Source organism: Muscardinus avellanarius (assembly GCF_963383645.1).
Source record: "Muscardinus avellanarius genome assembly, chromosome: 2".
Lineage (NCBI taxonomy): Eukaryota > Metazoa > Chordata > Mammalia > Rodentia > Gliridae > Muscardinus > Muscardinus avellanarius.
Genome location: NC_137787.1, coordinates 20,646,726 through 20,670,195, shown reverse-complemented (window position 1 = coordinate 20,670,195; position 23,470 = coordinate 20,646,726). Strand labels below are relative to the sequence as shown.

Here is a 23,470-nt window from a genome sequence, read left to right as displayed (position 1 = left end):
GAAACAGAGTCTCACTACATTGCCAATAGTCTCACTAAATTGCTTAGGTTTTCCTTGAACCTGTGATCCTCCTGTGTTAGCCTCCCAAGTGCTGGGATTTCAGGCATGCACCACCACAACTGGCTTCTTGTTTTTTTGTTTTTACTTTTTTCTTGAAACAGGATCTTTGTTGTTGTTGTTGTTGTTGTTGTTGTACTGGGGGTGGAATCCAGAGGCTTTCTACCTCCAGGCTATACTCCCAGACCTTTTTTATATTTTATTTGGAAACAGGGTCTCACTTAGTTGCTGAGAGCCTCACTAAGTAGCTGAGGCTGGCTTCGAACCCATGCGATCCTCCTGTCTCAGCCTCCCAAGCGCAGGGATTACAAGCGTGTGCCACCACGCCCGGCTAGAATTTTAAATTGAAACAGGATCTTGCTAGGTTACTAAGAGTCTATGTTGCTGAGGCTGTTCTTAAACCTGAAATCGTCCTGCCTCAGGCTCTGAAGTACTGGGATTACAGACATATGCCACCACTCCTAGCCACCCTAGCCCTTCTTATTTTGAAGAAGGTCTTGCTATGAGACTTGCTGTGAGTTTATGAGACTGGCCTCCAACCTCTGAGCCCTAACCCCATCCTTATTTCATTTTTTATTTTGAAACAGGGTCTCACTAAGTTGCAGAGGGCCTCACTAATTAGCTGAGGCTGGCTGAGAACCTGGTTATCCTCCTGTACCAGCATCCCAAGTACTGGGATTACAAGCATGCACTACCATGCCTGACTCGGTTTAAATTTTTTGGGGGATGGAACCCAGGCGCATTCCTCAGTTTAAATTTTTAAATTAAGAAACACAACAAAGCCGGGTGGGTGCACACTTGTAATCCCAGCATTTGGGAGACTGAGACAGGAAGATCACAGTTTGCGGACAGCCTCAGCTACTTAGTGAGGCCCTTTAAACCCAGTGAGGCCTTGTTTCAAAATAAAAAATAGGGTTGGGGGTGTAGTTTGGAGATAGAATGCCCCTGGGTTCTATCTCCAGTACCCCACCAAAAAGAAAAAAAGAAGAAAAAGAAACACAGTATGTATGTTTGTGGTGTGTGTGTGTGTGTGTGTGTGTGTGTGTGTGTGTGTGTGAGCATGTGTGTGTGATGAGGGAGGATGTTGGGGGGGATTTGGAATTAACCTAGGAGCACTTTACCACTGAGCTACATTCATCCCTTTGTATTTTTTATTTATTTTCACTTTAAAAATTTTTTTAGTGGCACTGGGGTTCCTGGAAGCCCTTCTACCTCCGGGCTACACTCCCAGACCTATTTTTATATTTTTACTTGGAAACAGGGTCTCTTAAGCCAGCGCGGCTGGCTTCGAACCTGCGCGATCCTCCTGTCTTCACCTCCCAAGCGTGGGGATTACAAGCGTGCGCCACCACGCCCGGCTTGTATTTTTATTTTGAAATAGGATCTCACTAAATTGCTAAGCCTGGCCTCAAACTTGCTATCTTCCTGCCTTAGCCTCCTGAGTTGCTGGGATTACAGGTGTGTTCCACCATGCCCAGCTAAGAAATATAACATATTTTTATTAAAATGTAAGCCCTTTGTTTATGCAAATTCATGCTTTATGTTTCATGAACTTTGTCATTTTCAACACAATCTGGTCAAGAGTTGAGTGTATTTATAAGGACAGAAATGGAATAAAAAAGGCTATGTATTAAATTTTTTAGGTTTTGTGTGTGTGTGTGTGTGTGTGTGTGTGTGTGTGTGTGTGTGAGTGTGTAGTACTGGGATAAAACCCAGGGCCTTGCACATACTAGGAGGCAAGCACCCTATCATTGAGCCACATCCCCAGCCCTTCTCTTTTTTTCTTTTTTGTGGTACCAGGGATTAAATACAGGGGTGTTCTACCTCTCTGAGCTACAGCCCCAGCCCTTTTTTTTTTTTTTTTTGGTGGGTCTGGGCATGGAACCTAGAGGCATTTGACCTCCGAGTTACACCACCTGCCCAGTTTTGTATTCTTTATTTTGAAACAGGGTCTCACTGAGTTGAGGGCCTCACTAAGTAGCTGAGGCTGTCCGTGAATCGCGATTCTCTGGTCTCAGCCTCCCAAATGCTGGGATTACAAGTATGCGCCACCACGCCCAGCTCCCCAGCCATATTTTTTATTTTTTATTTTATTTTATTTATTTTGAAACAGGGTTTCACTAGGTTGATGAGAGTATCATTACTTTCTGAAGCTGGTCTCCAACCTGCAATCCTCCTGTATCAACCTCCCAAATACTAGGATTACAGGCGTGTGCCAGCACGCCTGGCTTTCCCACCCCAGTTTTAAAATTTTGAGACAGGGCCTTTCTATGTTATCTGGCCTGGAATTTGGGATCCTCCTGCATCAGCCTCCAGAGTAACTCAGATTACATGTTTGGCACTTGTATTTCTTTTTAAAGGAAATCTGTTTTTAATGATTATGACAACTTATCCAGGCCCTAAATTGGAATATATTGAACGCAGGTGCATTCTACCTCCGAGCTACACCCTCAGTCCTACTTTTTATTCTTTATTTTGGAACAGGGCCTCACTAAGTAGCTGAGGCTAGCCACGAACCTGCAATCTTCCTGTCTCAGCCTCCAAAGTATTGAGATTACAAGCACAGAGCACACATAACTATGCCTGGCTTGGATCTTACATACACACACACACACACACAATTTGTGTGTGTGTGTGTGTGGTACTAGGGATTGAACCCAGGAGTATTCAACCTCTGAGCTACACCCATAGCCCTATTTTTTATTCTGAAACAGTGTCTCATTAAGTTGCAGAAGGCCTCACTAAGTAGCTGAGGCTGGTTTTGAACCTACCATCCTCCTGTCAGCCTCCCAAATACTGGGATTACAAGTGTGTGCCACTATGCCTGGTTTGGATCACATATATCTTAAAGAAGATTCTCTTTTTTAGTAGGTAGAGAAAATTTGAAAAATGTAATTCTGAGACTTATGTAACTTATTTAGTCCATTAAAACCTATGAGAATCTGGGCGTGGTAGCACACCCTTGTAATCTCAGTACTTGGGAGGCTGAGATAGGAGGATAGAAGGTTTGTAGCCAGCTTCAGCTACTTAGTGAGGCCCTCTACAACTTAGTGAGACCCTGTTTCAAAATAAATAATAAAAAGCCAAGCATGGTGGCACACGCTTGTAATCCCAGTACTTGGGAGGCTGACAGGAGGATTGTGCAGGTTCAAAGCCAGCCTCAGCTCCTTAGTGAGGCTCTCAGCAACTTAATGAGACTGTTTCCAAATAAAATATAAAATAGGTCTGGGAATGTAGCTCGGAGGTAGAAAGCCCCTGGGTTCCATCCCAGTACCCCACCGAAAGAAAGAAAGAAAGAAGAGAAAGAAAGAGAAATAGAGCTGTAGGTATATCTCAAAAGTAGAATGCCCTTGGGTTCAATCCCCAGTACCACAAAAATAAATTAAATAAATAAATAAATAAATAAATAAATAAAATAGAGATGGAGTTCCTGGGCACAGTGGCACATGCCTGAAACTCCAGTACTTGGGAAGCTGAAATGAGGATTGCAGGTTTGAGGCCAGCCTCAACAACTTGGTCAGGCTGTTTCCAAAACAAAAAATAAAAAAGGAGCTGTGTGTGGTGGTGCACGTTGTAATACCAGTACTTGGAAGGCTGAGACAGGAGGATCATGCAAGTTCAAAGCCAACCTCAGCTACTTAGTGAGGCTCTCAGCAACTTAGTGAGACCCTGTTTGCAAATAAAATATAAAATAGGTAGCAGGGCGTGGTGGCACACGCTTGTAATCCCCGCGCTTGAGAGGCAGAGACAGGAGGATCGCGCAGGTTCGAAGCCAGCCGCGCGCGCTGGCTTAGGAGACCGTTTCCAAATAAAAATGTAAAAATAGGTCTGGGAGTCTAGTCCAGAGGTAGAAGGGCTTCCAGGAACCCCAGTACCACCAAAAAAATAATAATAATAAAATAAAATAGGTCTGGGAGTGTAGCTTAGAAGTAGAAAGCCCCTGGGTTCCATCCTGAGTACCACAAACAAACAAACAATAAATAAAGGGCTAGCTGGATGTGGTGGTGCATGCTTGTGATTCTAGCATTTGGGAGGCTGAGACAGGAGAATCAGTTTGCAGACAGTTTCAGCTACTTAGGCCCTTTGCAACTCAGTGAGACCTTCTTTCAAAATAAAGAATAAAAAGCCTGGTGTAGCTGGGTGGGCGTGGTGGCGCACGCTTGTAATCCCCGCGCTTGGGAGGCAGAGACAGGAGGATCGCGCAGGTTTGAACCCAGCCGCGCTGGCTTAAAAGACCCTGTTTCCAGATTTTTTTAAAAAATTATTAAAAATTATATATATTATATATTATATAATATATATTACATATATATTATATATATATAATATATATATATATGGTCTGGGAGTATAGCCTGGAAGTAGAAGGGTTTCCAGGAACCCCGGTACCACAAAAAAAAAAAAAAAAAAAGGTTGGGTGTGGTGGTGCATGCTTGTTAATTCCAGTGCTTGGGAGGCTCACACAGGTTCAAAGCCAGCCTCAGCTACTTAGTGAGGCTCTCAACAACTTAGTGAGACCTTGTTTCCAAATAAAGTATAAAATAATTCTGGGAGGCCCGACATGGTAGCTCACGCTTGTAATCCCAGCATTTGGGAGGCTGAGACCAGAAGATCACAGTTCGTGGACAGCCTCAGCTACTAAGTGAGGCCCTCCACAACTCAGTGAGACCCTGTTTAAAAATAAAGAATAAAAAATTGGAGCCAGGAGTGGTGGCGCACGCTTGTAATCCCAGCATTCGGGAGGCTGAGACCTGGAGGATAGCGGTTCGTGGACAGCCTCAGCTACTTAGTGAGGCCCTCTGCAACTCAGTGAGACCGGGTTTCAAAATAAAGAATAATAGCCGGGCGTGGTGGTGCACGCTTGTAATCCCCGCGCTTGGGAGGCTAAGACAGGAGGATCACGCTAGTTCAAAGCCAACCTCAGCTACTTAGTGAGGCTCTCAGCAACTTAGTGAGACCCTGTTTCAAAATAAAACATAAAATAGGGCTGGGAGTATAGCCTGGAGGTAGAAAGCCTCTGGGTTCCACCCCTAGTACCACAAAAAAATAAAGAATAAAAAATAGGGCAGGGGGTGTAGCTCAGAGGTCAAATGCCCCTGGGTTCCATCCCCAGACCCCCCCCCCAAAAAGAAGAAGAATAAAAAATTGGGCAGGGGGTGTGGCTCAGAGGTCAAATGCCTCTGGGTTCCATCCCCAGATCCGCAAAAAGAAAATAAAAAAAGAAAAAAAAAGAAAAAGAAAAAGAAAGTTCTGGGAGTATAGCTATAGCCTGGAGGTAGAAAAAACCCTGGGTTCTACCCCCGGTACCACCCCCCCCAAAAAAAAAGAATAAAAAATAGGAATGGGGTGTAGCTCTGAAGTAGAATGCCTGTGGGTTCCATGGGGCCAAGGCTATATGTAGCTCGGTTTGATCCCCAATACCAAAAACCAAAATAACAAAAAATAAATAAATAAATAAATAACCTGTGAGAATAATTGCTCTAAAAAATATGCTTTGTGAAGAGAGAAACATACAACTAAGTGTGGTAGAAGAGATTATTCAAGAAATACTCTGCCGGGCCTGGTGGCGCACGCTTGTAATCCCAGCATTCGGGAGGCTGAGACCAGAGGATCACAGTTTGCGGACAGCCTCAGCTACTACTTAGTGAGGCCCTCTGCAACTCAGTGAGACCCTGCTTCAAAATAAAGAATAAAAAATAGGACAGGGGGTGTAGCTCAGAGGTCGAATGCCCCCACGTTCCATCCCCAGACCCGCAAGAAAGAAAAAAAATCAAAACAAAACCACTCTGTTTAGCCCTTGAAGAGCTGGACAGTCTACATGGGAGTATGTATGGACAAGGTTTCCAGAAGAGGGAAGCTAGGAAGATTCCACCTGGAAAAGGTGGAATAATAAGGAGATGGGGAGTGGGCAGCGTGTGAAGAGAGACGACCTCATGGGTTGTCAGGTATTAGGCAAGATGTTTGGTAGATGACCTGGTGTCATCTACCCTTGAGATAGCCTTGGGAAATAGCAGAGGCTGTGGGAGCAAATACATGTGGGTTTATTTTTTATTTTTTATTTTTTATTTATTTATTTTTTTGTGGTACTGGGGGTGGAACCCAGAGGCTTTCTACCTCCGGGCTAAACTCCCTAAACCTATTTTTATATTTTATTTGAAAACAGGGTCTCACTAAGTTGCTGAGAGCCTCACTAAGTAGCCGAGGCTGGCTTTGAACCTGAGCTATCCTCCTGTCTCAGCCTCCCAAGCGCGGGGATTACAAGCGTGCGCCACCACGCCCGGCTAATACATATGGGTTTAAATTCTGATCCTTAGAAAGGCGAGGTGGCACACACCTGTAATACCAGTTCTTAGAAGACTGAGACAAAGAGATTGTAGGATTAAGGCCAGTCTCAGCAATTTAGCAAGGCCCTGTTTCAAACTATTTATTTATTTATTTATTTATTTATTTATTTATTTATTTATTTGCATGAACGGGCCTCCCTAAGTATGTTGGCTGTGAACCTGTGATCCTCCTGTCTCAGCCTCCCGAATGCTGGTATTACAAGCATGCACCACCACGCCCAGCTTCTCAAATTTTTAAACAAAGGCTGGGAGTATATAGCTCAAAGATAGAATGTCCCTGGGTTAGCTGGGTGTGGTGGTACACACTTGTAATCCCAGTACTTGGGAGGCTGAGACAGGAGGATCACAGGTTCACAGCCAACATACTTAGGGAAGCCCTCTGCAACTTAGTGAGACCCTGTTTCAAAATAGAGAATAAAAAATAAAGTTCTCAAAATAGAGAAATAAAAAATCTGAGCTGCGCATGGTGGCGCACGCTTGTAAGGCAGAGACAGGAGGATCACACAGGTTCGAAGCCAGCCTTGCTGGCTTAAGAGACCCTGTTTCCAAATTTAAAAAATATAAAATAGGTCTGGAAGTGTAGCCCGGAGGTAGAAGGGTTCCATCCCCAGTACCACCAAAAAAAAAAAAAAAAAAAAAAAAAAAATTGGGAGGTAGAATGCTCCCAGGTTCAATCCCCAACATATATTTAAAAAATTCTGATCTTTATATAATTTGAAGTAGGTTTCTTAGCCTACCTCATCCTCAGAGTCACTAGATTCAAATTCAAAGTAAAAAAAAAAATAGCTATAGACTAGATGGATGAATGCCTGGCTCACCGTGGGCACACCAGCTTCTTTCTCTTGCTTTCTGCAGGTGACTCTGACCAGCTGGTGGAGCAGTTGCTGATGGCGTCCCAGATTCAAGGCCGTGAGTAGCCCTACTAGGAAAGGGTTTGGGGACTGCCTAGGGAAGGGGAGAGGACTGAAGCAGTGCTCTGGTGCTCCTTCTGGGCCCTCCACCTTCCCCACTGGCTCCCTAGTCCCTGCTTTTCCTGACCCAGGGCTGACCACTGACCAGGACCTGCTGCTGATGCAAGAGGGCACGCTGATGCGCAAGGTGAGGTCCAAAAGCTGGAAGAAGCTAAGATACTTCCAACTTCAGAATGACGGCATGACAGTCTGGCACGCACGGCAGGCCGGGGGCAGTGCCAAGCCCACCTGTGAGTGACCTGGACAGCTGGGGGTGGCATGTGGGCAGGAAGGTCCCTGAGGAAGCTGGCAGCCTTGAGGGCAGGGAGGGACCTGGGTCGTCGTACCATAGTGTTGGTACTGTCCCACCTGAGCCCTATAAGGAGATCATAACCAGGACTTGCCTTTGTAAGGCCGGTTAGGATGATTGAATTAGTTGCCGTGGAAGCTGTCATGTAATCCAGGTACTTGGGAGGTGGAGACAGGGAGGATCACAGAAATTTAGCTAGACCCCTGGCAACTTAATGAGACTCAGTTTCCAAATAAAAACTAAAATAGGACTGGGGATATAGCTCAGAGATAAAATGCACGAAGTTCAATTCCCAATAACACACACATACACACACTTGGTTATTGCATTTACTTATTTATTTTTTATCTATTTTTATTTATTTTTTGCAGTACTGAGGATGGAACCCAGGGACATTCTACCTACAAGCTATACCCCTAGCCCTATTTTTTATTCTTTATTTTTGAAACAGCGTTTTCTAAATTGGCAAGGGTCTTGCTAAATTCCCAAAGCTAGCTTCCAACCTGTAATTCTCCTGTCTCAGCCTCCCAAGTACTAGGATTATAGGCATGCATTGCTGCACCTGAAGGAGTTTAACCAGGCATGGTGGCACAGGTTCATAATCCCAGCATTTGGGAAGCTGAGACAGGAGGATCCAGGTTTGAGGACAGCCACAGCTATTTAGTGAGGCCCTTTGCTACTCAATGAGACCCTGTTTCAAAATAAAGAATTAAAAAATAGGGCTGGAGGTGTAGCTCAGTAGAATGCCACTGGGTTCCATACCAAGTACCTAAAAAAAAAAAAAAACTAAAAATAAAAATCCAACACTGTTGGCTCAGTGCCTATAATCCTAGTACATAGGAGGGTGAGACAGGAAGATCACAGGTTCAAGGAACGCCTCAGAAACATAGTGAGACCCTGGGGGGTTTTTTCTTTCTTTCTTTCTTTCTTTTTTTTTTTTTTTTTTGTGTGTGTGTGTGTGTGGTATTGGGGATTGAATCCAGGGGCATTCTACCTCTAAGCTAAACCTCAGACTTATTTTATTTTTATTTTTAAACAGGGTCTCACTAGGTTAATGAGAGTTTCATTACTTCCTGAGGCTGTCCTGGAACCTTCCATCCTCTGTCTCAGCCTCCTAAGTACTGGGATTACAAACATGTGCCACCACACCCAGCAGAGACCCTGTTTCAGGATAAAAAATAAATCTTGGAGGTAGAATGACTCTAGGTTCAATCCCCAGTACTACAAAACAAATAAATAACATAAAACAAAAATAAAACAGGGCTAGGGGTATAGCTCAGAGGTAGAACACCCCTGGGTTCAATTCCCAGTACAAAAGAAAAAGAAGGAAAAAACCTGGAAATAGTGGTGCATGCATATAATCCTAGTACTTGAGAGGCTGAGTCAGGAAGTTTGTGGCCAGCCTCAGCAATTTAGTGAGCCCTCAACAGCTTAGTAAGACCCTGTTTCAAAATAAAGTAGGACTGGGGTGTATCTCAGAGTCAGAATGCCCCTGGGCTCAATACCCAGTACCAAATACACATACATACATACATACGTACATGTTAGCCATTGATATATATATATTTTTTTTTTTTTTTGCGGGTCTGGGGAGGGAACCCAAGGGCATTCGACCTCTGAGTTACACCCTCTGCCCTGTTTTTTATTCTTTATTTTGAAACAGGCTCTCACTAAGTTGCAGAGGGCCTCACTAAGTAGTAGCTGAGGCTGTCCGCAAACCGCGATCCTTTGGTCTCAGCCTCCCGAATGCTGGGATTACAAGCGTGCGCCACCACGTCCAGCTGAGATATATTTTTTTAAGTCAGGTGTGGTAGTGACACTTGTAATCTCAGTACTTGGGAGGCTGAGGTAAGAGGATTGCAGGTTCGCAGCCAAATTCAGCAACTTAGTGAGGCTGGTCTTTGGTAACTTAGTGAGACTCTGTTTCAAAATTAAAGTATAGGGTGTATTCATTTCGAGTCACCCCCCACCATGCCATTTTGACATGGGGCTGTATTTCTATTTTCTGTATTCTATCTTTCTAATAAACTTCTCTAAATCTTCAAAAAAATTAAAGAATAAAATAGGGCTGGAGGTGTAGCTTGGTGGTAGAATGCCCTTGGGTTCCATCTCTGATAACACACACACACACACACACACACACACACACACACACATATTTTAAAAATATAAAACATACTTCATAATAGATCCATCCTATTGGCCAAGCTCTTTATGATACCTCCAAATTTTTTTTTTCTTTGGTGGTACTGGGAATTGAATCCAGGAGTATTCTATCTCCAAGCTACATTCCCAACCCCTATTTTGTTTTTATTTGGAAACAGGATCTCACTAGGTTAATGAGTCCCCTACTCGCTGTGGGTATCCTCAAACCTGTGATCCTCCTGTCTCAGCCTCCCAAGTACTGGAATTAAAAAACGTGTGCCACCATGCCCGGCTGATGCCTCTAAAGTTCTGATCATAGTATGCATCTAAGAGAGCCTGCTTTAGAGATATAATCAAAGCTCATGAGCCACACTACTCCTGGTTGAGGTAAGGGGGCAGAAGAATTTCTCTGGCTCCCTCCTAGACATCTGGAAAGAGAAGACCTTCAAACCTGTAGGGCATATGCTGCTTTTATGTAACTGTTTCTACCCTTCAAGTGTGTTTCCATTTGTCATCTTTGCCAGTCCTTCTGTGATCACCATTGAGTCTGGCCATGGAAGGGACCATCCATTATTTAAGACACAGACACAGAAGGATTAAGTTGTTTTGGTCTGTACCACACTGCCAGTTTGTGGCCGGAAGCCAGGTCTAGCCACTTCCTACACCAACCCCTTGTCAAGCTGCCTACAAAAACAGCAATGATTTGTGTGGACTCCTGAATCCCAGGGGTCTCTCTGTGTGAAAGCCTTTGGGACTCTGCCTGCAGAGGCTGGAGTTCCTCCTCTCTGTGTTCTCACGGAGAAAGGGAACTGGTCCTTGCCCTTGCAATCTGTTGGATTCCCTTCCTCAGTGCTCCCACCTGCTTCTTCTCTGGCAGTCTCAATCTCTGATGTGGAGACACTGCGTAAGGGCCAAGATTCTGAGTTGCTACGCAGCCTGGCAGATGAATTCCCCTTGGAGCAGGGCTTCACCATTGTCTTCCATGGCCGCCGTTCCAACCTGGACCTGGTGGCCAACAGTGTCGAGGAGGCGCAGTACTGGATGCGCGGACTCCAACTTTTGGTGGAACTTGTCACCAACATGGACCAACAGGAGCGGCTGGACCAGTATCAACAAGATGGAGTCAGGGTGGGACCTGGGGGTCTAGATGCTACAGGACTAGAAAAGTGGGAAGGGATACAGGGAAAGGGAGGCGACGTCCAGATGGCATGGACAGACACAGCTCAGGCCAATGTGTGACTGCGGATTCTGAAGGAGAAATGGATGCTAGGAGTAGCAAAGACTTAGCCAAGAAGAATTTGGCACGAACCAGGACTCCCAGGACTCAGAGGAAGGGACAGTGAGTGGCAGAAGTGCAAACAAGGTGCTGATCCTGAGAGCTGGACAGAAGATTCTGGGGCAGTAACTACCAGAGGGCTGGGAGGAAGCTGCCTTAAGGGCTAAGTGATACAGACTCACTTCAAAATTCCTGGAGTGTACATAAGGGTTTTTTTGTTCAATACTGGGTATTGAACCCAGGGGCATTCTACATCTCCAGCACTTGTTTTTTTTTAAACAAGTTCTTGCTGAGTTACTGAGAGTCTCACTAAATTGCTGAGGCTGGCCTTGAACCTGAGAACCTCCTGTCTCAGCCTCCCAAGTAATAGGATTATAGGCGTGAACTACCATGCCTGGCTTGTATTCCAGTCCTTTTATTTATTCATTCTGCCATCTATTAAGCAGAATGTATCAAGCACTATACCACCTTTTAGGGATACAATAATTAATGAGATACTGATAATTGATTCAGTTAGTGAACAGGATGAAATTGTATACAGAATCTAAGTACAAAAGAAGTGTTATGGCACTCATATCATTTGTATGTGTTCAAAGGAAGGATATTTAATTCTCTCTAAGAGTATCCTGAGCTAGGCATGGTGGCGCATGCTTGTAATCCCAGCATTTGGGAAACTGAGACAGGAGGATTGTAGTTTACGACTAGCCTTAGCTATTTAGTGAGGCCCTTTGCAACTCAGTGAGACCCTGTTTCAAAATAAAGAATAAAAAATAGGGCTGGAGGTGTAGCTCTGAGGTAGAATGCCCCGGGTTCCATCCCTAGGACCACACACAAAATTTTTTTTTTTAAAAAAGAGTGTCCTGAAAATCTTCAGGGAAGGAAGAAAGAACATATCAGCTAGGTGTGATGACGCACGTTTATAATCCTAGTCCTTGGGAAGATGAGACAGGAAGGTCCTAGACAGCCTCAACTAACTAGTGAGGTCTTCTACAACTTAGTGAGACCTTTTCAAAGTAAGAATAAAAAATATGGCTGGAGGTGTAGCTTGAAGATAGAATGCCCCTGGATTCAATCCTCAGTTCCACCAAAAGAAAGAAAGGAAGGAAGGAAGGAAGGAAGGAAGGAAGGAAGGAAGGAAGGAAGGAAGGAAGAGCGAGCATGTAAGACAGGTGTGGTGGCACACACCTGTAATCCCAGTCCTTGGGAGTCTGACAGGGAGATTCCAGGTTCATGGCCAGCCTCAGCAATTTAGCAAGACCCTGTTTCCAAAAAATAAATTAGTTAATTAAATTAAAAAAGACTGGAATGGTAAAATAAAATAGGTAGAATGTCTCGGGTTCACTTCCTAGTACCACACATACACAGTGTAGAATCTGAACATGAAGAGAGGAGGAGGGAAAGACCCTCCTGTGAGGGGCAGCCTGGGGCAGTCTATAAACAACAACTAAGGAGCAGGGGAGAGAGTGAGCCATCAGACAGACCAGGGAGTTGCTGAGCCTGGCTATAGCACAAGGAGATCAGAGATAAACTGAGAGCGCTGGGCTGGGCCAGATCACAGGGGCTTTTTTCTGCAGGCAACAGAGAGGTCCCTGCAGGTACCTGAGCCATGCAGTGACAAGATAGGTTAGTTGTTAGAGAGATCGCTTCATTCTAGAAGCTGTGTGGAGAATGGATTGGCACAGGAGAGACTCTGGCAGCACAAAGGGGAGAGATGCCAGGGGATGAAGCTGCACACACATCTGCACACGCAAACACACACCTACAGTGCTTTTGCCTTGACTCAGACCCAGGTGGCTGAGTGACTGGTTTCAGCTCGGAGACAAAAACCAGGATGGTCGGATGAGTTTCCAAGAAGTTCAGCGGTTGCTGCACCTGATGAATGTGGAAATGGATCCAGACTATGCCTACAGCCTTTTTCAGGTAAGTCCGCTAGGGTTGGAGGCGGGATTTCAAGAGGCAGCCAGTTCACGATTTTGCTCGTCCAGAAGGTCTCTGACACCAATCGGCAACATTCACTTGTTGAACCCCTACTGTGTGCCCTAGCACCATGACAGGCTCAGTGGGAAGTACAGGGATGATTCTTGCCATTCAGTCTTGATGGAAAGATGAATCATAATCCTGTGAAAGGTAAACAGCAATATGCTATTATGTTGAGCCTCAAGGGCCTCTCTGTTGGTGGCCTGAATGTCACAGGTACCTAATGCAAAACCCCAACTGAAATGTGAGCAGAGAGATAGACCTCTTAGGAATCTTTGGGAGGTAAAACTCTTGCTAGTGAAAAGTTACTCTGCTAGTAAATTATATGTATGAAAGTCTTTTTTTTTTTTTCACTTACTACAATGGCTTCTTTTTCTTCTTCATCTTCTTCTCTGGCACTGGGGATTAAACCCACAGCCTTGTATCTTTGAGCTACATCACCAGTCCTATCTTATTTTTATTTTGAAACATGGTCTCACTAAATCGCAGAAGGCCTCACTAAATTCCTCACTAAGTTGTACCACCATGCCTGGCTTGCAGTAGCTTCCCATATGAATAAAAAATGCCAGGAGTTGTGTGGAGGTACGTTTGAATCTGTCTGTTAGTAAGGTTGCTTTTACAGGACAAATGAAGAACATTAAATATCCATTAAATTGTTCATTCAGAACCAGATGTGGTTGGTACATGCTTGTAATCCCAGTACTTGGGAGGCTGAGACAGGAGGATCTGGATTCGCAGCCAGCCTCAGGTACTTAGTGAGGCCCTTTGCAACTTAGTGAGACCCTGCTTCAAAATAAAAAATAAAAAATAAAATAGGGCTGGGGGTGTAGCTCAAAGGTAAAATGCCCCTGGGTTCAATCCCCAGTGATACACAAAAAAATTGTTCCCTCACTGTCCCCCAAACTTTCTCTTGTAGGCAGCAGATATATCTCAGACTGGTTGTCTGGAAGGAGATGAATTTGTACACTTCTATCAGGCATTGACTAAACGTACCGAGGTGCAGGAACTGTTTGAAAACTTTTCATCTGATGGGCAGAAGCTGACCCTTCTAGAATTTGTGGATTTTCTTCGAGAGGAGCAGAAAGAAAAAGACCGAGCCCCAGACCTTGCTCTGGAACTCATCGACCGCTATGAGCCTTCAGACAGTGGTAAGGGGGCTTTGCTGTCCTTTTATTTATTTATTTATTTATTTATTTATTTATTTATTTATTCATTTATTCATTTATTCATTTATTTATTTATGGATGTTGTTGTTGTTGTTGTTGTTGTTGTTGTTGTTGTTGTTTGTGTTACTGGGGATGGAACCCAGGAGCCTTCTACCTCCAAGTGATACCTCCAGACCTATTTTTCATATTTTTATTTGGGAACAGGGTCTCACTAAGTTGCTGAGAGCCTCATTAAGCTGCTGAGGCTGCCCTTAAACTTATAAACCTTCTGTCTCAGCCTCCCAAGTACTGGGATTACAAGTGTGCACTACCACGCCCAGCTGTTGTTGTTTTGGTGCTGGGGATTGAACCCAGGTACTGGGATTACAGGCATGCACCACTACACCTGGCTGCTGTCCATTTGTTTGTTTGTTTGTTTGTTTGTTTGTTTGTTTTTCTGCAGTACTGGGGATTGAACGCAGGGGCATTCTACCTCTGAGCTATACTCCCAGCCCTATTTTGTATTCTTTAATTTGAAACAGGGTTTCACTAAATTGCAGAGGGCCTCACTAAGTAGCTGAGGCTGGCCACGTTCCTCCTGTCTCAGCCTCCCAAGTACTGGGATTATAAACCTGCACCACCACGCCTGGCATAATAGTAAATTATTTACAAGGCATTTCACATTCTTTGTGTAATCTAATCCTTACTATAACTTTGTAAATCAACAGCAATAATTTTTATTGGGCCTTTGCTAAATATCACATAATTCACTAGTATTTCTACATGCTCCCTTTTTTTTTCTTGTTGGTACTAAGAATTGAACCCAGGGACATTCAACCTCTGAGCTATACTCCCAGCCCTATTTTATTTTTATTTTTGAAGCAGGGTCTTACTAGGTTGATGAGCCTCACTACTTGTTGAGGCTGACCTCAGACCCATGATGCTCCTATCTCAGCCTCCCAAGTCCTGGGATTACATGAGTGTGTGTCACCACAACCAGCTTCTACATGCTTTTTCTTTTTCTTTTTCTTTCTTTCTTTTTTTTTTTTTTTTTTTTTTGTGATACTGGGGATGGAACCCAGAGGCATTCTACCTCCAAGCTACACCCCCAGCCCTATTTTTTTTGTGTGTGTGGTTCTGGGGATGGAACCCAGGGGCATTCTACCTCTGATCTACACCCCCAACCCTATTTTTTATTCTTTATTTTGAAACAGGCTCTCACTGAGTTGCAAAGGGCCTCACTAAGTAGCTAAGGCTGTTTGCAAACCGCAATCCTCAGGTCTCAGCCTCCCAAATGCTGGGATTACAAGCTTGTGCCACCACACCCGGCTCCCAGCCCTATTTTTTTTTATTCTTTATTTTGAAACAGGGTCTCATTGAGTTGCAAAAGGCCTCAGTAAGTAGCTGAGGCTGGCCATAAACTGTGATCTTTGTCTCAGCCTCCCAGATGCTGGGATTACAAGTGTGTGACACCATGCCCTTCTCTATGTTTTTTCTAATCCTTCCAATGACCTGTTAAAATGAGTTCTATTATCTAATCAGTTGTATAAAATAAGAAAATTGAAGTTTAGAAAGATTAAATGACCTGATCAAGCCCTTTCTTGAGGAAGGAATTTGAATTCAAACCCTGCTCAGCTCTTGTCTGGTGCCTCCAGGAAGATGAGATGGGATGGGATGACTGCGACCTGGACAAGAGATCCAGGTTTCCTGGATCTCACTCTCTTTCATTCATTTATTCACTACGTTAGCTGATGCTTATTGGATACCTAGCATATATAAGGAACTATATGTGCTGAGCACCAGAGATACAGTCGTGCTTAGGTCAGGCAGGGACACTGCTCTCATGGAACTTAGAGTCAAACTGAAACTATTGGAATATCAGCGATTCCAGATTTCTTGTGTGTGGGTTCAGAGAAGAATTAGGCTCTAAAGCAATTATTTCACTAAACAAAATGGAAAAAGAATGTCAGAGGGTTAAAAAGTAAGATTGTTCCCAGTGCAGTATTCATTGTACAATTATAATTGTAGACAGGGTCTCCGTAAGTGATGAGGGTCTCACTACTTCTACTAATTGAGGCTGTCGTCAAACCTGCGATCCTCCTGTCTCAGCCTCCCAAGTACTGAGATTACAGGCGAGCACCACCATGGCGTCCTTTAAGAGTCTGAGGAGCCAGGCGTGGTGGCGCACGCTTGTAATCTCCGCGCTTGGGAGGCTGAGACAGGAGGATTGCAGGGGTTCAAAGCCAGCCTCGGCTACTTAGTGAGGCTTTCAGCAGCTTAGTGAGACCCTGTTTCCAACTAAAATATAAAAAAGGTCTGGGAGTATAGCCCAGAGGTAGAAAGCCTCTGGGTTCCGCCCCCAGTACCACCAAAAAAAAAAAAAAAAAAAAGAGTCTGAGGGTGGGGAGGATGGAAATGAAGGCACTGGGCAGAACAAGGTAGGGATCTGGAGGTTGGGAGTGGCAGGGAGTGTGGAGGAGGGCAGGCAGGAGGGTGCCCCATGCTCCCATCAGGGCTCCTCACTCTGGCCTTCCTGCCCACTCCCTAGGCAAACTGCGCCACGTGCTGAGCCTGAACGGTTTCCTCAGCTACCTCTGCTCCAAGGATGGAGACATCTTTAACCCGGCCTGCCTCCCTGTCTACCAGGACATGAGCCAGCCGCTGAGCCACTACTTCATCAGTTCCTCTCACAACACCTACCTAGTGGGTGACCAGCTTTGTGGCCAGAGCAGCGTCGAGGGATACATACGGTGCGGTGGTGGAAGAGAAGGGGTTCAGCTCATGGGTGGGAGCATTTGTGGGAAGCTGGGGAGCAGGGATAACAGGGATGGAAGAGGTATTATTGTGGGGGGTCAAGGGCTGAGGGTCCCTGGATACCTGAGACACTTGGAGAAGATATTGGTGACTGGTGGAAAAATGATAATGAAACCCTATGGTAAATGGAATTTATCTCTTTTCCAAGTTATAAAATCCTCAGAAGTCAGAGGCCCAGACAGACTTATTTATTTATTTATTTATTTAGTGGTACTGGGGGTGGAACACAGGGGCTTTCTATCTCCAGGCTATACTCTCAGACCTATTTTCTATTTTATTTGGAAACAGGGTCTCACTAAGTTGCTGAGAGCCTCACTCAATAAGTAGCTGAGGCTGGCTTAGAACTTGTGTGATCCTCCTGTCACAGTCTCCCAAGTGCGGGGATTACAAGCGTGTGCCACCATGCGCGGATATTTATTTATTTATTTATTTATTTATTTATTTATTTATTTTGCAGTCCTGGGGATATAACCCAGTGGCATTCTACCTCTGAGCTACATTCCCAGCCCTATTTTTTATTCTTTATTTTGAAACAGGGTCTCACCAAGTTGCAGAGGGCCTCATTAAATAGCTGAGGCTGTCCGCGAACCGCAATCCTCCGGTCTCAACCTCCCAAATGCTGGGATTACAAGCATGTCCCACCACACCCTGCCAAACAGATTTATTTGGAACAAATCCACCAAGTGTTAAAGAAAAGGCAGTAGAGCACAGAAGTTCAAAACCTGGGTTCTGGAGTTGGACCATTGAGGTCAAATCCTAGCTCCTTCTCATTCTGGGGCTAACTAATTAATCTCACTATACCTTATTTCTTTATCTGTGCAATAGGAATGATAACAGTGCCTATTCTCTGCAGGTTGTTCTGAAGATTAAACAAGATAATCCATGTGTGAATAGCTAATAAGTGGCAGTCATTGTATTGTTTTTTTGTTTTGTTTTGTTTTGTTTTTTGTGGTACTGGGGGTGGAACCCAGAGGCTTTCTACCTCCGGGCTATACTCCCAGACCTTTTTTATATTTTATTTGGAAACAGGGTCTCACTAAGTTCCTTAGAGCCTCACTAAGTAGCTGAGGCTGGCTTCGAATCCGTGCAATCCTGTCTCAGCCTCCCAAGCGCGGGGATTACAAGTGTGGGCCACCATGCCTGGCGCAGCCGTTGTATTGTGACTAATTATCATGTATTAGATGAATAGATAAGTTAATTTTATGTTGCTTGCAACGGAACTAGTATCTCTGAGGGATACAAAAATAAGTGGACAGCCTCAGCTACTTAGTGAGGCTCTCAGCAACTTAGTGAGACCCTGTTTCCAAATAAAATATAAAATAGGTCTGGGAGTATAGCCTGGAGGTAGAGAGCCTCTGGGTTCCACCCCCAGTACCACAGAAAGAAAGAAAGAAAGAAAGAAAGAAAGAAAGAAAGAAAGAAAGAAAGAAAGAGAATAATAAATGGAAATTTTCCTTAAAAAAAAAAGTGAAGCTGAGTGTGGTGGCACATGCTGTGACCCCAGCATTCAAGAGGCTGAGACAGAAGGATAGCAGTTCACTGCCAGCCTCAGCTTAGTAAGGTTCTTCACAACTCAGTGGGACCCTGTCTCAAACTAAAGAATAAAAAATAGCTTGGAGGTAGAATGCCCCTGGGTTCTATCCCCAGTACCACACACACACACAAAATGAACCTTCCAAGTTCCTACCTTAGGAAATCTAAAGGAGAAAAAAAGGAGTTGGGGGTATAGGTCAGTGGTAATACTTAACATATGCGAGCCCCCAGTTTCAATCTCCCATCGCCAGAGAGAGAGAGAGAGAGAGAGAGAGAGAGAGAGAGAGAGAGAGAATAAAGTATACATTTATTGACTGTTTGACTGAGTGTTTTACTGAGGTGTTGTAAATATACAACCAGAACACTAGAAGGATCAAAAGGCAATATGTAAATCGGGCGTGGTGGCGCATGCTTATAATCCCAGCATTTTGAAGGTTTGAGACTGTAGGATCGTGGTTCGAGGACAGCCTCAACTACTTAGCGAGGTCCTTCGCAACTCAGTGAGACCCTGTTTCAAAAAATAAAAAATACTAGCAGCGCTTGGGAGGCTGAGACAAGGAGGATCGCACAGGTTCAAAGCCAGCCTTAGGCTCTCAGCAACTTAGTAAGACCCTGTTTCCAAATAAAATATAAAAGAATAGGTCTGGGAGAGTAGTCCTCCCAGTAACACACACACACACACACACACACACACACACACACACACACACACACACACACTGGCTGGGATGTAGCTCAGAGGTCGAATGCCCTTTGGTTCAGATCTCAGTGCTCCCCCCAACAAACACACAACGTGGAGGTGTGTGATGAGTTACTAGGGAGAAATGTGAGGTGATGGGTTGGGCGGGGGTGTGAGCTGCACCTGTGTCCCCATAGACAGAGAAGTCTCTGTGGAAATGTAGATTAAAGGGGTTTGGGTGAGGAAGTGCTGGTGGGCACTGTTCTCTCCAGAGCGGGAAGAGGGTCGTGAGGTAGATCACACCTTGACCTCTTCTGCTTCTTGGGGGTTGGATTTTTGCAGGGCCATGAAGCGAGGGTGCCGCTGCGTGGAGATAGATATATGGGATGGACCTAACGGGGAACCCATCGTGTATCACGGACACACCCTGACCTCCCGCATCCTGTTCAAAGATGTTGTGACCACACTAGCACAATATGCCTTTCAGGTAGTAGCCCTAGGTTGGGAACAGTGCTAGGGCAAGAGGGTCTGAGGGAAGAGTGACTAGCTCTGTGTCTGGGGAGGGTAGAGGGTGACAGGGAGGGTTATTGCAAATAGATGATAGATGTAGGAGAGATTTTAACTGTAACGCATCAGGCAAATATTGAGAGATTATTACAAATAAGCACGGATGTGTTAATAACTAGCGGTCATAGAGGTAATTACAGTGCTTAGTAACTACTAGTACTACTAACAAGTTTTGTTGCCTACCTGGGAGAGGCTGGATAAGTGGTGGGTGGGACTGGGGGACAGTTGTAATCTGTATTTTTTTTTGTGGGGGTCTGGGGATGGAACCCAGGGGCATTCAACCTCCGAGCTACACCCCCTGTCCTAGTTTTTATTCTTTAATTTGAAACAGGGTCTCACTAAGTTGCAGAGGGCCTCACTAAGTAGCTGAGGCTGTCCGTGAACCACGATCCTCCGGTCTCAGCCTCCCGAACGCTGGGATTACAAGCGTGCGCCACCACGCCGGGCTCCAGTTGTAATCTGTAGACAAAGCCGAGAGCAATGCGAAGTCATAGGGGAATGGCTTGGCTCGCGATGCCAAGAATGGCCTTGGGGTGTGGATTTTGTTCCGGCGGGTTGGCCCCAGCCCTGGCAAGCTCTCATCCATTCCTGTAATGGGGTTGTAGGAGTCTGGCAGTCAGGTGCTCTTGGAGTGAGTAAATAGGCAGGTGGGCCTGGGAGCCGAGCATTTGGAGAGGATTATAGGGTTTTAGCACATTGGAAGCAACATGTACCCCCCCCTCGCCCCCCGGCCAGACATCGGACTACCCACTCATCTTGTCCCTGGAGAACCACTGCAGCTGGGAGCAGCAACAGACAGTGGCGCAGCACTTGACGGAGATCCTGGGGGAGCAGCTGCTGAGCACCACCTTGGACGGGCTGCTGCCAGCGCAGCTGCCCTCGCCAGAGGTAGGTGCTCGCGGGAGCCGTGGGGGTCTCTGCTGTGGCTCCACATTCCACCCACGCTCCATCCTCCAGGCCCCTCTTGTCCCCTTCTTTCTGTTCCCAGACAAGCCCTCTTGCTCTTTAGTATCCCTGGAGTCAACTTTAATTTTGACAAATCTAATTGAACACAGACTTCTGCTTATACCTCTCCAAGTTTTATTTATTTATTTATTTATTTATTTAATTTATTTATTATTTTTGCAGGTCTGGGGATGGAACCCAGGGGCATTCTACCTCAGAGCTACAAACCCTGCTCTATTTTTTATTCTTTATTTTGAAACAGGGTCTCACTAAGTTGTGGAGGGCCTAAGTAGCTGAAGCTGTCTGCGAACTGTGATCCTCCTGTCTCAGCCTCCCGAATGCTGGGATTACAAGCGTGCACCACCATGCCTGGCTTATTTATTTTTATTTTTATTTTTTGTGGTACTGGGGATGGAACCCGGGGCATTCTACCTCTGGGCTATACCGCCAGACCTATTTTATATTTTATTTGGAAACAGGGTCTCACTAGGTTGCTGAGAGCCTCACTAAGTAGTTGAGGATGGTTTCTAACCTGTACAATCCTCCTGTCTCAGCCTCCCAAGAGCTGGAATTACAAGCGTGTGCTACCATGCCCAGCTTCTTTTTACTTTTTGAAACAGGGTCTCACTGAGTTTCAAAGGACCTCACTAAGTAGATGAGGATGTCCTCAAACTGCGATTCTCCTGTCTCAGCCTCCAGAATGCTGGGAGGGATTATAAGCATGTGCCACCATACCCGGCTTTCCAAGTTTGTTTGTTTGTTTGTTTGTTTGTTTAGTGGTATTGGGGATGGAACCCAGGGGCATTTTACCTCTGAGCTACACCCCCAGCTCTATATTTTATTCTTTATTTTGCAACAGGGTCTCACTGAGTTGCAAAGGGCCTCACTAGGTAGCTGAGGCTGACCTGGAACCGCAGTCCTCTTGTCTTAGCCTCCCAAATGCTGGGATTACAAGCGTGCGCCACTACACCTGGCTTCTTTCCAAGTTTTAAATCAACTATTTTTCATCTCATTCACAATGGAATATCTTAATTTTTCCTGATAGTTTATAATTTTGGAGTCTATATTAACACTACAGAGAAAAGGAAAGAAATCTCCATCATGACCCCAGCTTTTTCCATAATAACACCTGTCAGTAGATTGTGTGCATCTGTGTGTTGGGGATTGAACCCAGGGCTTCAAGCAAGCTAAATATCTGCTCTGCCACAGAGCTACACCCCCAGCCCCATCAATAGAATTTGAAAATGCTTATCTAAACATACATATGTACATATTTACTTTTGTGTGTGTGGTACCAGAGATTGAATCCAGAGGTAGTCTACCTTCAAGCCACACCTCCAGCCCAATTTTTAAATTCTTTATTTGGAAACAGAGTCTCACTTGGTTGCTGAGAGCTCTGCGAAATTGCCACGGCTGGCTCTGAACTTGCAACCCTTCTGTCTTAGCCTCCCAGAACTGGAATTACAGGTGTGCACCACCACACCCAGCATATATTCTCATTTTAAAAAATCATAAAATTGAGCCGGGTATGGTGGCACATGCTTGTAATCTCAGCGCTTAGGAGGCTGAGACAGGAGGATCGCGCAGGTTCAAAGCCAGCCTCAGCCTCAGCTGGCTTAAGAGACCCTGTTTCCAAATAAAATATAAAAAAATAGGTCTGGGAGTGTAGCCCAGAGGTAGATGGCCCCTGGGTTCCATCCCCAGTACCACAAAAAAAAAAAAAAAAAAAAAAAAGCCATAAAATTGAGCCGGGCATGGTGGCGCATGCTTTTGGGGAAGCTAACACCATTGAGGTTCGCGGACAGCCTCAGCTACTTAGTGAGGCCCTTTGCAACTCAATGAGACCTTGTTTCAAAATAAAGTATAAAAATAGGGCTGGGTATAGCTCAAAGGTAGAATGCCCCTTGGTTCCATCCCCAGTACTACAAAAACAAACAAACAAACCTATAAAGTTGGGCCTGGTAGTGCACGTCTGTAATCCCAGTACTTGGGGGGTTTGAGACAAGAGAATTGCAAGTTTACAGCTAGCCTCAGCAATTTAGTGAGACTGTTTCAAAATAAAAATATAAAATAGGGATAGGAGCTCAGAGGTAGAAGACCCCTGTGTTCAATTCTCAGGCGCTCTCTCTCTCTCTCTCTCTCTCTCTCTCTCTCTCACACACACACACACACACACACACACACACACACACACACCATAAATGGGATTATATTTCATATTCCTTTTTTTTTTGCGGTACTGGAGATGGAACCCAGGGACATTCTACCTCTGAGCTACATTCCTAGCCCTATTTTTTATTCTGAAACCGGGTCTCACTGAGTTGCAGAGGGCCTCACTAAGTAGTTGAGGCTGTCCATGAACTGCAATCCTCCAGTCTCAGCCTCCCAAATGCTGGGATTACAAGTGTGCGCCACCACGCCCGGCTCTTCATATCCTTTTTATATGTTACATATATCATGGATGCCTGATCATGAATTTTTTCTTTATAACAACTCTGCAGTATTCTATTTATGTCATAAGCTATAATTTATTCATTCAATCACACATTTGGCAGACTTTTTTTGTGTGTGTGGTGGTACCGGGGTTCCTGGAAGCCCTTCTACCTCCGGGCTACACTCCCAGACATATTTTATATTTGGAAACAGGGTCTCTTAAGCCAGCGAGGCTGGCTCCGAACCAGCGCGATCCTCCTGCCTCCACCTCCCAAGCATGGGGATTACAAGCGTG

General features: G+C 45.0%; 1 protein-coding gene across 1 annotated transcript in view; it reads left to right on the top strand.

Moving 5' to 3' along the window:
- Positions 1-7,288: 7,288 nt before the first annotated feature.
- PLCD4 (phospholipase C delta 4) overlaps positions 7,289-23,470 on the top strand; it is a gene marked incomplete at both ends in the record, with an annotated part of 28,450 nt that continues 12,268 nt past the window's right edge. Inside the window, 8 exons of the mRNA XM_080689320.1 lie at positions 7,289-7,310; positions 7,444-7,602; positions 10,684-10,912; positions 12,873-13,002; positions 13,976-14,207; positions 16,753-16,954; positions 19,573-19,717; positions 20,533-20,685. Of these exons, the coding sequence (XP_080545446.1) occupies positions 7,289-7,310; positions 7,444-7,602; positions 10,684-10,912; positions 12,873-13,002; positions 13,976-14,207; positions 16,753-16,954; positions 19,573-19,717; positions 20,533-20,685 (1,272 nt within the window). The remainder of the gene's footprint in view (positions 7,311-7,443; positions 7,603-10,683; positions 10,913-12,872; positions 13,003-13,975; positions 14,208-16,752; positions 16,955-19,572; positions 19,718-20,532; positions 20,686-23,470) is intronic.